The sequence below is a fragment of the Carassius carassius genome, chromosome 49 (assembly GCF_963082965.1).
Source record: "Carassius carassius chromosome 49, fCarCar2.1, whole genome shotgun sequence".
Classification (NCBI taxonomy): Eukaryota; Metazoa; Chordata; class Actinopteri; order Cypriniformes; family Cyprinidae; genus Carassius; species Carassius carassius.
In genome coordinates, this window is record NC_081803.1 from 1,418,037 (window position 1) to 1,433,189 (window position 15,153).

Sequence of the window (15,153 nt, forward strand, 5' to 3'; positions counted from 1 at the left end):
AGAAGGCAGTAGGAGTGAAATATGGCATTACTTTGTCTACAGAGGTTATGAAAAAGGTAAGCTACAGACGTGAATGCCCCACTATGCAAACGCTGTTTGAAATCATGCGTAGCAACGGGAGGCAACACTTCAAATCTGACTAAGCATTTGTATCTAGCTCATCCTGACTTATTCAGAGATCGACAGATGAGTCCATCATTCAACTGATTTAATTTAGACTTTTATTCACAACACTGATCAGCGCACATAGCCTACTTATAAGATACGGTAAACACGAAAGCTCAGATGTGCTTGCATGACACGCTAGAACCAATGAATGAAATTAAAGTTTAGGTCTCATATTTTTTGCACTTTTAAACATTAATATATTAATTGAATTTGAATGAATAAAGAGATTAGTAATATCAATTTTACTATTAGTGATATTAAAATAAATGGCATATTACTATTACTGCCGCTGTGGCAACCTCTAGGAATCAGCCGGGAGAGAGAGAGAGAGAGAGAGAGAGAGAGAGAGTAATAGTAGTAATATGAATATCACTAATTGTAGGAGCCATTATGGGTAAGGTAAAGGTTTTTTCCACTGGGTGGTGCTGTGGCTATTTTTAATTAGAGCACCTGAGTAACAAGTGTGTGTGTTGGTATTTGGGAAGCACAGTTTTTGAGCGCACTGCAGAGTAACTCGCAAGGAGGATTCTAGTTGTATGCGAACCGTAAATTATGGCTTTGTCAATGTCAATGTCAATGTCACCTTTATTTATATAGCGCTTTAAACAAAATACATTGCGTCAAAGCAACTGAACAACATTCATTAGGAAAACAGTGTCAATAATGAAAAAATGATAGTTAAAGGCAGTTCATCATTGGATTCAGTTATGTCATCTCTGTTCAGTTAAATAGTGTCTGTGCATTTATTTGCAATCAAGTCAACGATATCGCTGTAGATGAAGTGTCCCCAACTAAGCAAGCCAGAGGCGACAGCGGCAAGGAACCGAAACTCCATCGGTGACAGAATGGAGAAAAAAACCTTGGGAGAAACCAGGCTCAGTTGGGGGGCCAGTTCTCCTCTGACCAGACGAAACCAGTAGTTCAATTCCAGGCTGCAGCAAAGTCAGATTGTGCAGAAGAATCATCTGTTTCCTGTGGTCTTGTCCTGGTGCTCCTCTGAGACAAGGTCTTTACAGGGGATCTGTATCTGGGGCTCTAGTTGTCCTGGTCTCCGCTGTCTTTCAGGGATGTAGAGGTCCTTTCTAGGTTCTGATCCACGATCTGGTCTGGATACGTACTGGATCCGGGTGACTGCAGTGACCCTCTGATCTGGACTCAGACTGGATCTGGTGGCCACGGTGACCTCGGAACAAGAGAGAAACAGACAAATATTAGCGTAGATGCCATTCTTCTAATGATGTAGCAAGTACATAGGTTGTTATGGGAAGTGTTTCCGGTTCCGGTTTACCTAATTAATGCAGCCTAAAAATCCTTTAACGGATTTGGATAATAAAAGCATATTAGTATGTTATGTGTATGCCAGGTTAAAGAGATGGGTCTTTAATCTAGATTTAAACTGCAAGAGTGTGTCTGCCTCCCGAACAATGTTAGGTAGGTTATTCCAGAGTTTGGGCGCCAAATAGGAAAAGGATCTGCCGCCTGCAGTTGATTTTGATATTCTAGGTATTATCAAATTGCCTGAGTTTTGAGAACGTAGCGGACGTAGAGGATTATAATGTAAAAGGAGCTCATTCAAATACTGAGGTGCTAAACCATTCAGGGCTTTATAAGTAATAAGCAATATTTTAAAATCTATGCGATGCTTGATAGGGAGCCAGTGCAGTGTTGACAGGACCGGGCTAATATGGTCATACTTCCTGGTTCTAGTAAGAACTCTTGCTGCTGCATTTTGGACTAGCTGTAGTTTGTTTACTAAGCGTGCAGAACAACCACCCAATAAAGCATTACAATAATCTAACCTTGAGGTCATAAATGCATGGATTAACATTTCTGCATTTGACATTGAGAGCATAGGCCGTAATTTAGATATATTTTTGAGATGGAAAAATGCAGTTTTACAAATGCTAGAAACGTGGCTTTCTAAGGAAAGATTGCGATCAAGTAGCACACCTAGGTTCCTAACTGATGATGAAGAATTGACAGAGCAACCATCAAGTCTTAGACAGTGTTCCAGGTTATTACAAGCAGAGTTTTTAGGTCCTATAATTAACACCTCTGTTTTTTCAGAATTTAGCAGTAAGAAATTACTCGTCATCCAGTTTTTTATATCGACTATGCAATCCATTAGTTTTTCAAATTGGTGTGTTTCACCGGGCTGCGAAGAAATATAGAGCTGAGTATCATCAGCATAACAGTGAAAACTAACACCATGTTTCCCGATGATATCTCCCAAGGGTAACATATAAAGCGTGAAGAGTAGCGGCCCTAGTACTGAGCCTTGAGGTACTCCATACTGCACTTGTGATCGATAGGATACATCTTCATTCACTGCTACGAACTGATGGCGGTCATATAAGTACGATTTAAACCATGCTAATGCACTTCCACTGATGCCAACAAAGTATTTAAGTCTATGCAAAAGAATGTTGTGGTCAATTGTGTCAAACGCAGCACTAAGATCCAATAAAACTAATAGAGAAATACACCCACGATCAGATGATAAGAGCAGATCATTTGTAACTCTAAGAAGAGCAGTCTCAGTACTATGATACGGTCTAAATCCTGACTGGAAATCCTCACATATACCATTTTTCTCTAAGAAGGAATATAATTGTGTGGATACCACCTTTTCTAGTATCTTGGACAGAAAAGGGAGATTCGAGATTGGTCTATAATTAACTAGTTCTTTGGGGTCAAGTTGTGGTTTTTTGATGAGAGGCTTAATAACAGCCAGTTTGAAGGTTTTGGGGACATGTCCTAATGACAATGAGGAATTAATAATAGTCAGAAGAGGATCTATGACCTCTGGAAGCACCTCTTTCAGGAGCTTAGATGGTATAGGGTCTAACATACATGTTGTTGGTTTAGATGATTTAACAAGTTTATACAATTCTTCCTCTCCTATAGTAGAGAATGAGTGGAACTGTTCCTCAGGGGATCTATAGTGCACTGTCTGATGTGATACTGTAGCTGACGGCTGAATGGTTGCAATTTTATCTCTAATAGTATTGATTTTAGAAGTAAAGTAGTTCATAAAGTCATTACTGCTGTGGTGTTGGGAAATGTCAACACTTGTTGAGGCTTTATTTTTCGTTAATTTAGCCACTGTATTGAATAAATACCTGGGGTTATGTTTGTTTTCTTCTAAAAGAGAAGAAAAGTAATCGGATCTAGCAGTTTTTAATGCTTTTCTGTAGGATATGTTACTTTCCCGCCAAGCAATACGAAATACCTCTAGTTTTGTTTTCCTCCAGCTGCGCTCCATTTTTCGGGCTGCTCTCTTTAGGGTGCGAGTATGCTCATTATACCATGGTGTCAAACTGTTTTCCTTAACCTTCCTTAAGCATAAAGGAGCAACTTTTTTTTAAAGTGCTAGAAAAGAGAGAGTCCATAGTTTCTGTTACATCATCAAGTTGTTCTGAGGTTTTGGATATGCTAAGGAATTTGGATACATCAGGAAGATAACTTAAAAAGCAGTCTTTTGTGTTAGAAGTGATGGTTCTTCCATACTTGTAACAAGAAGTAGAATTTACAATTTTGGCTATATGAATTTTGCAAAGAACTAAATAATGATCTGAGATATCATCACTTGGCTTAATAATTTCAACACCATCAACATCAATTCCATGTGACAGTATTAAATCTAGAGTATGATTTCGACAATGAGTAGGTCCTGAAACGTGTTGTCTAACACCAATAGAGTTCAGAATGTCTATAAATGCTGATCCCAATGCATCGTTTTCATTATCAACATGGATATTAAAATCACCAACTATTAAAACTTTATCTGCAGCCAGAACTAACTTGGATGTAAAATCACCAAACTCTTTAATAAAGTCTGTATGGTGCCCTGGTGGCCTGTATACAGTAGCCAGTACAAACATAACAGGGGATTTATCATTAACATTTGTTTCTTTGGATAATGTTATATGAAGTACCATTACTTCAAATGAGTTATACTCGAAGCCTGCCCTCTGAGAAATCCTGAAAACGTTGTTATAAATTGAAGCAACACCTCCACCTTTGCCTTTTAGACGCGGCTCATGTTTATAACAGTAATCTTGGGGGGTGGACTCATTTAAAATAATGTAATCATCAGGTTTTAGCCAGGTTTCTGTCAAACAGAGTACATCTATATTATGATCAGTGATCATATTATTTACAAAAAGTGTTTTCGTAGAAAGGGATCTGATATTCAATAAGCCAAGCTTTATCATTTGTTTATCCATATTGCTTCTGTTTTTTATTTGTTGAACCTCAATTAAATTGTTAATCTTAACTTGGTTTGGACGTTTTTTGTTTTTTCTAGTTCGGGGAACAGACACAGTCTCTATAGTGTGATATCTAGGTGAAAAAGTCTCTATGAGCTGAGAATTAACTGACCTCTGTGACGGGAGGCAGCTAGCAGACGGTCGGTTTAGCCAGTCTGTCTGCTTCCTGACCTGGGCCCCAGTTAGTCAAGTATAAACACTAAGACTATTTGCCATATTTCTAGAGAGAAGAGTGGCGCCACCCCAGGAGGGATGAAGACCATCTCTTTTCAACAGGTCAGGTCTGCCCCAAAAGCTCGTCCAATTGTCTATGAAACCTATGTTATTCTGTGGGCACCACTTAGACATCCAGCCATTGAGTGATGACAATCTGCTATGCATCTCATCACCACGGTAAGCAGGGAGGGGACCAGAGCATATTACAGTGTCTGACATCGTGCTTGCAAGTTCACACACCTCTTTAATGTTATTTTTAGTGATCTCCGACTGGCGAAGTCGAACATCATTAGCGCCGGCATGAATAACAATCTTACTGTATTTACGTTTAGCATTAGCCAGCACTTTTAAATTTGCCAAGATATCAGGCGCTCTGGCTCCCGGTAAACATTTGACTATGGTGGCTGGTGTCTCTATATTCACGTTCCGTACAATAGAATCACCAATAACTAGAGCACTTTCATCAGGTTTCTCAGTGGGTGCATCACTGAGTGGGGAGAACCTGTTTAATGTTTTGATCGGAACAGAAAAGCGGTGTTTTGACCCACGACTACGCTGCCTCACCGTCACCCAGTTGCCCTGCTGCTGGGGCTCTGTTTCCGGAACCGAACAATGTACAGGAATCCCTGAGCTAGACGCATCCAAAGCCGTATCTAGAGCCCTAACATTCTTACTGTCCTCAATTAAAGTTTGGATGCGTGTCTCTAATTCTGAAATCTTCTCTGTCAGCCTAACTATTTCCCTGCATTTATCACATGTGAATCCCTCATCAGCGACAGAGATAGATAAACTGTACATGTGGCAAGAGGTGCAAGAAACAATGATAGGAGAAGCCATTACTCACCGTGCTTGATGAAAATTCTTACTGCGGTTGTTTGATGAACTTGTGAAAAACTGGAGTGAGGGAGAGGAGAAAAGAAAACAGCGATAGGTTCGAATGAAAACGCTAATGACAAGCTAACGAGTGCTAACGCTTTGCAGGTGTACTGCACTCACGTAAATAAAATAAAAGTGAACGATCAAAGTTAATCTGATAAGATTGATCGATAATATCAGAAATATGGTGTGAATTAAGTTATATTTTACCACTTTAAAAAACAGAGAGTGATAGTAAGATAAAGATTCTAGAGAAAAAAATAAAATAAAAACAGCTACACGGAGCTACAATTTGCTACAGAAGGCCAACAGGAAGTAGAGAAAACACTGTCCAACAGCGACACCCGCAGGCAGTCCTTTGTGTGTACATGTGTACAAAAAGAGGACACAAGAAGTTTGAGATCATGTTTAATGGAGCTCAAGTAATAAAGAAAGACATTTGTTATGCATCTACATCCGTCTGCATGGTGTAAAGCCATTACACTAATATTAATGTTAGAATAACACTTTACAATTAAGCAAAATCAAAATTGAACCTGTTCCCTCTTGGTTTTTTTTGCTTGTTACATTGACAGGTTTTTTTTTTTTTTTGCACCATGTGATAAAGAGTAAAGACTGACAAGATATGAAGATATTAAACTATTTTAATAGTATCTTTTCAAAATTTAACCTTCTGTATTTTCCCTGGTAGTTTTTTTTTGTCTGTAAACATTTTGATACTTTTGGTTTGTACATTTGGTTCAGCAGAGTTTCAAGCATTGTTTTATTTTTTTTTTTTATAAAATTGTTTCAATTCATTTCACTTTTGAGGCTGGTTATTGGTCACATGTGGTATCGATTTAGTATCGATACCGAGGTATTAGATTCTGGTATCGTACCGAAGCCAAAATTGTGGTATAGAGCCATCCCTAGTTGTATGTTGGTTGCAAACCGAGAGAATGACCCTTTCCTCATACAGTGAAAGTCAAAAGGGGTCCAATGTGGTTTTAGACCACATTACATTTCATTATATGGACAAAAAAAAAAAAAAAAGTCACAGAGGTTTTACATAATGTTGGCAAACCAACTGTTGCTTGTAGCCGTTGTCTTTTTTCAGTAACCATAGACTTACTACTTTGGAAGTCAGTGGCTACTAGCAACTGTTGGGTTTCAACATTCTACCACTCACCACATCACTACCACTACACACACACACACACACACACACACATCCTATCTGATTAAGAACTAATTATTGACACTGATTGCTTATAAAATGTTCTTACCCTTGACCAGTAGTTGGAGCCGATCGGCCGGTAGCGCAGTAAGAATGTCAAGGGGAAAGCGTGCATGACTTCAACCGGCCAGGATGAAGGACAACTCCACTGGACCAGTAACTGAGTGGGCTGACCCTCCACCTGATGAACTTGGACGTCCTCGGGAGGATCTGGCTTCACTTGAACCACAAAAATACTGACATCAATTCTTATTACCGTGTTTTCCGGACTATAAGTTGCACTTTTTTTCATAGTTTGGCTGGTCCTGTGACTTATAGTCAGGTGCGATTTATTTATCAAAATTAACTTGACATGAACCGAGAGAAATGAACCAAGAGAAATGAACCAATAGAAAACATTACCGTCTCCAGCCGCGAGAGGGCGCTCTATGCTGCTCAGTGCTCCTGTAGTCTACACTGAAGACATAGAGCGCCCTCTCGCGGCTGTAGACGGTAATGTTTTCTATTGGTTCTTGGTTCTAAATAAATGCGACTTATAGTCCAGTGTGACTTATATATATATATATTTTTTTTTTCTTCATCATGATGTATTTTTGGACTGATACGACTTATTCTCAGGTGCGATTTATAATTCGAAAAATACGGTACATAAAACTGATTATAGAATCGGATTTTCGAACTAAATGCTACTCTAAAAGAGTCGAAGAAATCTTTAAGAAAGCTTTACAACCCACCCCCCCCCACCATTATAATATAAATCAAAATATATGAAATGAGTCAATGAATGTGCCAATGATATGCAGGCATATAATCTCACAGAGTTCATGAGCATCTATCTGGAGGATGGTGGAGTTGGATCCCAGCGGGTTGATTTCGGTGATGTTCACCAGGAACTTTGAGGTCCAGAATGGTGGGTTAGTAATCATACATTCATTCACCCCGATCTGCTCCTGCTCGCAGGGCTCCATATCTATGCCCTTACCACTGCAGAAAACAACAGAAGAATAGTGAAGGAGACAGACAGGTAAATAAATAACACATTTATTTACATTTACATAAATTACAATGCAAAACAACAGTTTTGTAAGTGAATATATTTCAAAATGTTAAATATTTCCAATTCATTTGTCTGTGTTCAAAGCTGAATTCTCAGCATCATTACTCCAGTCTTCAATGTCACATGATCCTTCAGAAATCAGTCGAATATGCTGATTATGAATGTCTGACTATTAGCAATGGTGAAATATTTACATCTTTTTTGTGGACATATTCAATATTTTTTGTATATATATATATATATATTAGGATTCTTTAATGAATAAACTGTTTAACATGTTCAACAAGTGCATCATATTCAAACCTTCAAGATATCTTTACTGTGACTTTTGACCAATTTAACATGTTTGCAGTATTAAAATATTAATTTCTGACTGTGCAAAATCTTACTGACCCCCTGTAGTGTACATACCAAAAATTAAATAAAATGCTAACATTTTGCATTAATGTCAAATTTACATTATTAACTATATTAGTTAACATATACAATACTTACAATACTTAAACAGCATTTATTAATCTTAGTTAATGTTAAATGCACAGCGCCGACCTCAAACATCATCAGCTCAGAACTGCTTCTGTGTAACTGTTGGCACAAGCTACATTAAAGAGATTATTATGTTTTGAATATGGATATTTTTCTTACAAAAATGCATTGCATTCGCTATAGAAAGCCTTTGTTCACCCCCTGGAGCCCGTGTAAGATGGATGGATGCTTTTTATTTAACTTCTTTTGGACTGATGCATGCAGCACCCGCTGATTTTTTTTTATATAACTCTGACTAGATTCATCTGAATGAACAAAGTCCTATAGACCTAGGATGACTTGAGGGTGAGTAATTTATGGGCTAATTTTCACTTTTGGGCAAACCAAACATTTTAAGTTCAATTGTTACTACATGCTGTCAAATATATTGTTCATTGTTAGTCCATGTTAGTTTATGCAATAACTAATGTTAACAAATGAAACATTATTGTAAAATAAAAAAAAAATATTTTTTATAGATAGATAGATTTTAATTGAAATTTAATAATATTATTATACACTAAACAAGACAAGACCGCACCTGTAGGAGGTTCTGTATAATGTGGGCAGGTGTGTTGTCTTAGTTTGTACCCAGGAGCAGTAGATGTTCATATGATTCGGCATACGACAAGAAACTCTGACAAAATGAGGTGGATCTAAAAGAAGAAGAAGACAAAAAAATATCTCATGATAACTTTAGACACAATACACTTTATCTATGAACATCCAAACAGACAGACTGCATAAGACAGCTCAAGTGCTGCCTTCAAGGACGTGAGGGTCTGTCACACAGTAGACTAAATTATACATACACACTAGATGCAGCAATCTTAACACTTCCTATCAGGAAACTGTGGAGCTGTGATTCGGGGACTTCCTGTTAGAGGAAGTGCCCTGAGTTAAACAGCAAGGGCGTACAACTACACACTTTCTTCATCCCTTAGGGCACAAAGAGCTTCACTTTTTTCCAGAATTTCCAGCACTACTTTGGAGGCATCGAGCAGTAACATTTCAGATGTTTAAACCGATGCCAATGAGTGTCCTTCTTTAAAGCATGACAAAAGATCATAAAACATAAGTATATAAAACATACTTTAAATCAAAATATATATATATTTTATATTAGACACTCTGACACTTTCCCAAAGAAGCACCATTTTAGAGGTCTCAAGCACACATATACACTTCCTGGATGTGATCCGAGATGAAGTTTGTAATGAGTCAAGAGCATGAATCAAAGATTATCAGACCAGATCTGTTATGTTTATGTTGCTACAACACTTTCAATTTTTTAAGCCAAGAATGTTCTTAAGATGCTGTTTTCAATCAGAAGCAATAGAACTTAGTCGTGGTAGATGCCATATAACATTTCAGTTCAATTCGTCGCACGGTGTTAGGGTTAGGAAGGAATGTCCTGGTTCAATACAAATTGAGATCAGCCAAGAGCATTTGTAGGGTAAACAAGTAAATAAGCATTATTAAAAGCATAATTAAATACATAAAAAAAAATTTAAGTACAAAAAAAATTAATACAATTATAAATAAAAAGATATGTAGACAAACAACCAAATAAATATATATATATATATATATATATATATATATATATATATATATATATATATATATATATATATATATATATATATTTATATATTTATTTATTTATTTTTTGGGCTAAGTGATGGACAGACAAGGTACAATAGTACATTGTCACACTTTATTTTAAGGTCCAGTTCTCCCTATTTACAAACCATTAACTATGACTTTTGCTTCAATAAACTAATAAATTTGCTGCTCATTAATAGTTGGTAAGTAGCTGTTAAGTTCAGGTAAAGGGTATTGGATTAAAGGATTTAAAATATGGTCATGCAGAATAAGTAATTAAAATGTGCTTTATAAGTACTTATAAACAGCCGGTGTGCTAGTAATATGCATGCTAATAAACAACTGGTTAATAGTGAGAATTAGTCCTTCTACTAAAGTGCTTCAATTACATCTATTCATTGCGGCCTATTTTTAATAAGCATTACATTAACTATGGCATCTACTTTAAGGCAATTCTTTAAACCCTTACCCTTAGTTTATCAAATGAACCACATTGTGAATCAAAAAAATGAAATAAGGGAGTCTTGTATCATTGAAGCTGACTTACATCCCAGGCGTAGTTTGATGGACTGCAGTAAAGTTCCTCGTTCATCATGGCAGCTGTAGTTGCCTTCCATCGAGTGTGTGGTGCTCAGTAGCGTAAGCGAGCCCTTGTGTGTTTGCCACAGCGGTACTGAGCTCCCATTGAACCGCCATTCCACTGGAGACCTGCCGAACCCATCCAAAACTCAGAGTCAACATCTCCGTCAAGAACCTTCACCTGCTTTCCTCACAAACCTGCGCTAATCAAAGATAGACCTACAAAATACCTCTAACCGCTATCAGCACCAACTAAACCTGCGTATCGTGTGTTGTGCAAATCTTATTTTTGGCACTGGGATTCTCTTGGATAGTGTCTTTACTGGCATGAAATGTGCATTTATTTGAAACACAAGGCTTGCCAAAATCTGAGGCTGGGGAGTCAAGCCCCCCTTACCCACAGTAAATAGCCTCGATGTGTCCAAACCCTATAAGGACTGGCCCCGTGCCCCTACAGAGGGTGGTTAAGCACACTATTACCACTCCTTCCAGGAAAGCTTAGCTCTGGAGTCTAATGGAGCTCTAGCAAGGCTTAATATAGACTGGAGAACGTACCCGCCGTGAGCGCCTCCGCATATGAGTGTGACCGTGGAGCCCAATCCACTGAACTGGACGTCTGAAACTGAAAGCAGGAGACATGTGATTTCATCAAGTGATTATATTATTTCATATGACTGTCATTACCAATCAAAATGTGTTTTTTATATAAATGCAATGTGTGGACTTTTTAAACCGATCTCACGGTAACTCGTACATATTTTACTAGGTGGCTAATTTGTACAAAATACCATACCTAACCCCACCCCTAAACCTACCCCTCACAGATATAATGCAAAATTATGATTTATAGTGCATATACATTACATTTTATGAGCATGTGCGTTCTCTCAGATCCGACCCATGATAGCATGATTACATACCGTCATATCGCAATGCAATAAAACAATAACAAGAAAATGTCCTGTTGCCGATGGGGGTGCAATTGTAGTATACGCTCTGATGGTTCGTATTTCAGGGATTTTGACAAACGACCAATATGGGCGTATTGTTAGAGGACAGGTTAAACACATGCAATTTATTTATTTATTTGGCCATTTAGGTTTTGAAAAATGTATACATGTATCAATTAATTATTTATGCACAAGTCTCAACTGAAATATAGTCCAAGTGAAATATCACAATAACAGTGTACAAACATAATCATGTAAAAACACCTTTACACATGTACGATTGAGACCAAAAAATGGTGGTGAAAGTGTATTTTTTGGCATAGATTGAAAAAATATATTCTAATTATGTTTAGATATATATAATTACATGGTAATTATACAGTATACAATTGCATATACCGCAAAGACTGACATAAACGCAGACTAATATAGATTTGTTTTCCCTTCGAAAAGAAAGTAAATGTGCTACAAAATACTACAATAAAATATATCCAGTAAATAATTAACTAAAATCTACAATATACAATATACTTGACCATGGACCACAAAACCAGTCTTAAGTGTAAATGTTTCAAAATTGAGATTTATAGATAAATTGAAAGCTGAATAAATAAGCTTTCCATTGATGTAACTATTAGGATCGGACAATATTTGGCCGAGATACAACAATTTGAAAATATGGAAAGTTATCCAAATGAATTCTTAGCAATGCATATTACTAATCAGAAATTAAGTTTTGATATATTAACAGTAGGCAATTTACAAAATACATTCATGGAACATACGTGTGCAAAGAATCATGGGTGAGAAAAGTGTCCATCAGTTGTACCCTTCTAAATCCTTAATTGAAATGACAAGCTTTGAGCACGTCGCTGCATACATGATTGTTCTCACTACAAAGTGCCCTTAAGAGGCAAATTTATCCCATTTGGAACGCAGTGAAAATCTGTGGTTGTTGACATCAAAAGACAGTCAGGCATGTTCTTGGCCAGAATGAGTTGGAAAAGTGGGCCAGACTTTGTGCTGATATCTAATAGTAAGGCTGAAACTATAATGCAAGTATTTTGCAATGTGAGCTTGACTGCATTTCAATGACTTTAAAATATATGCAGCTTGACAAGCTCCGGTTTAAAGAGTTGCTTCCTCAAAACTGCTGCACCGCTTCCTCCGCTCATCATTATACAGCTTGCAGCGACTCTATAGCAAGAATCAAGGTGTTTACATTACTGTGCTTTTCTGCCTAGTCAGGTTTCAGTATTTATATCAGACATTTACTGCCAAGAGTTAAACAAAGAGCAAACACACACACGCACAGAGTCACACACACAGAGTGGCGTCGATCCAGTGTCCAGGGTCTAACTGCGCTCAAGAAACGCTTGTTCTCAATGTCGGCTTTCAGGAAATATTGGCAAAAGCATTTTATTTGAAATCCCACCACATTTCTCAAATTTCTCCCTCCCTGGCCAGCAAAATCGCAGCCATAACACACACAGAGCTGCATGCATTAATTGAGCAATCCATACGCAGGGCAATGGAGAACTGGGGACTTTAAACAGAGATGCTTATTGTTCCACAAAACAAAGCCATGGCTATGTTCCTGCTTTGGATTCAAATCTAATTTTGTCACATGATAAAACTTTTGCTATCTGCTCTAGTGGTTCTGTATAATACCATCCTGTTTTGTCAACAAAGAAATGCTACAAAGACTTGTGATGAGGTCCATATGCTGGAACACAAATCCAAATACTAACGGCAACAACATTTGAATGCTAATGTGGTTTTATGCTATCGGTTTACTGTATTTTTGTAGTTTGATGTCTGTGGATAGAGTAAAATGAACTTTTTTAAAGCATTTTTACACGTGTATGTGTTGAATAGGATATCTAAACCAATGCCTTTCGCTGACAACTAAGTATTTTCACTGAATCATTAATTCAAGAGATCATTCACAATCACAGATTCATTCAACAAGGAAATTAGTCTTTATGAATGAGACATTGACTATCATTTCTATTTCCTATTTCTATTATTTTGTTCAAATTAATATATTTTCGGTGAAACCTCTATAAATTACATGTTATTTTTGCTTTGGCTGTTTTGTTTTCTTCCGATTTGTGGGATAATCATGATCTCAATTTTCATTTGGGGCCATTTCGTCCAAAGAGGCAAGGGAGGCAGTGTCTTCTCAAAAAACTGGAATAAATAATAAATAGTAATAATAAATAGTACAAATGAAAAATATGCAAATCTTAAAAAATATGAGATTAAAAAGCAGCTCTCCAGAGATGGAGGAAGGTTACATTAGAGAAGACAATGCCTCCATCGCGCTACGATTGGGTAATGCGATAAATCCTGCCTCTTGTTTGTTTTTGCATTTTGGGTTTGTATAAACTTTTGCATTTTGGCAGTTCATTTACACCACAAAGGTGTTTTGGTGGCCTGAAATGCTAACTTTTGAAAACGGGCAAACAATACCATTATCGTCTCTGTGTAATCCTGAAATTGTGAAAATGGTGACGTTGCCACCTACTGGCCTGGCATGAATAATACAATGTTTTTTTGTTGTATTTGTGGATCCATGTGAACAGGGGTCATTTTGACAACTTTGTCTGTAAGCAAAACATTTCAAAAACACAAAGGAAAAAAATCTGTTTTAGTACAATTGTTGTGGTGTCAACGTACATTTAGATATCATCGCCTTATTACATGTATATGGCACACAAAAGTGGAAACATTTCAGGAGTTTCGAAATCGTCATCGAAGCGTGACACTGAAATGAAACTAACTATGATTGGTTGTTTGACATGTCAGTCAAATGGCCTCATGGGTGGGCCTTGGCCAATGAAAGCTGCCATGGATTCCAGAAAAAAAAAAAACTCAGTCTGAAGGTCTGGCTATGTGAGACTACTTCAAAATAAAACTTGAAAAGACCTGAAACCATGATGTATTTGGGTCTTAGTGATCAATCAGCTTGGTGAATTCAAAGGTACCTCTCGATTTCCGTGAGCAATTTTTACTGAAATTTGATGACTGATGACCTAAAATTTATTTGACTCTTAAAATGAACAGCTAAACATCAGCTCACAAATAAGATATATCGTTTAAATTGTTACTTGAGTTCGTATTGCCTTGAGTTCTTATTTTGGAATAAATGTAAAACTGCTTGAAAACACTTAGGGTCGGGTGCATGGTCCAAAAGAGTTGTACCTATTCTCTTAATGAGTTGTACCTATTCTCTTAATGAGTCATGGGTGTGATTTGGACATAACGTGCAATAAGCCAATCAGAGTCTCATCTCACTTTCCCTTTAAAGGCCAGTTGCGCACTCGCCATGGCAGATTCATATTTACATGGTGGGATTTGCAAGAATGCTTCTCCAGAGAGGAAAGGAACCCTCTACGGGGCACAATAATAGAGCTGAAACAACGAATCGATCTAATCGATTAAAATCGATTATTAAAATAGTTGTCAACTAATTTAGTCATCGATTCGTTGCTAAATAACTTTTATTTGCCGTAAGCGGCTCATTTCGTGCATATTTCAAATCTGCGGTGACCAAAGTGTGGCAGTAATGAGCCACCGGAGGTTTTACTCAGCCAGTACAACAGGAGAAGTAGCGAATAGCCAATAGCTGGCCTTGTTTTATGTCACGTGCTTCCCGAACAGCGTCTCTGCAGCATTCAGCGT

General features: G+C 37.4%; 1 protein-coding gene across 1 annotated transcript in view; it reads right to left on the bottom strand.

Annotated features, from left to right (window-relative positions):
• The window catches only part of LOC132132428 (ciliary neurotrophic factor receptor subunit alpha-like), a 40,148-nt gene that overhangs the window by 6,432 nt on the left and 18,563 nt on the right, over window positions 1-15,153 (bottom strand). The window contains exons 3-7 of the mRNA XM_059544796.1: window positions 11,072-11,138; window positions 10,485-10,645; window positions 8,871-8,985; window positions 7,565-7,731; window positions 6,797-6,966 (exon numbers count right to left, since the gene is read on the bottom strand). Of these exons, the coding sequence (XP_059400779.1) occupies window positions 6,797-6,966; window positions 7,565-7,731; window positions 8,871-8,985; window positions 10,485-10,645; window positions 11,072-11,138 (680 nt within the window). The remainder of the gene's footprint in view (window positions 1-6,796; window positions 6,967-7,564; window positions 7,732-8,870; window positions 8,986-10,484; window positions 10,646-11,071; window positions 11,139-15,153) is intronic.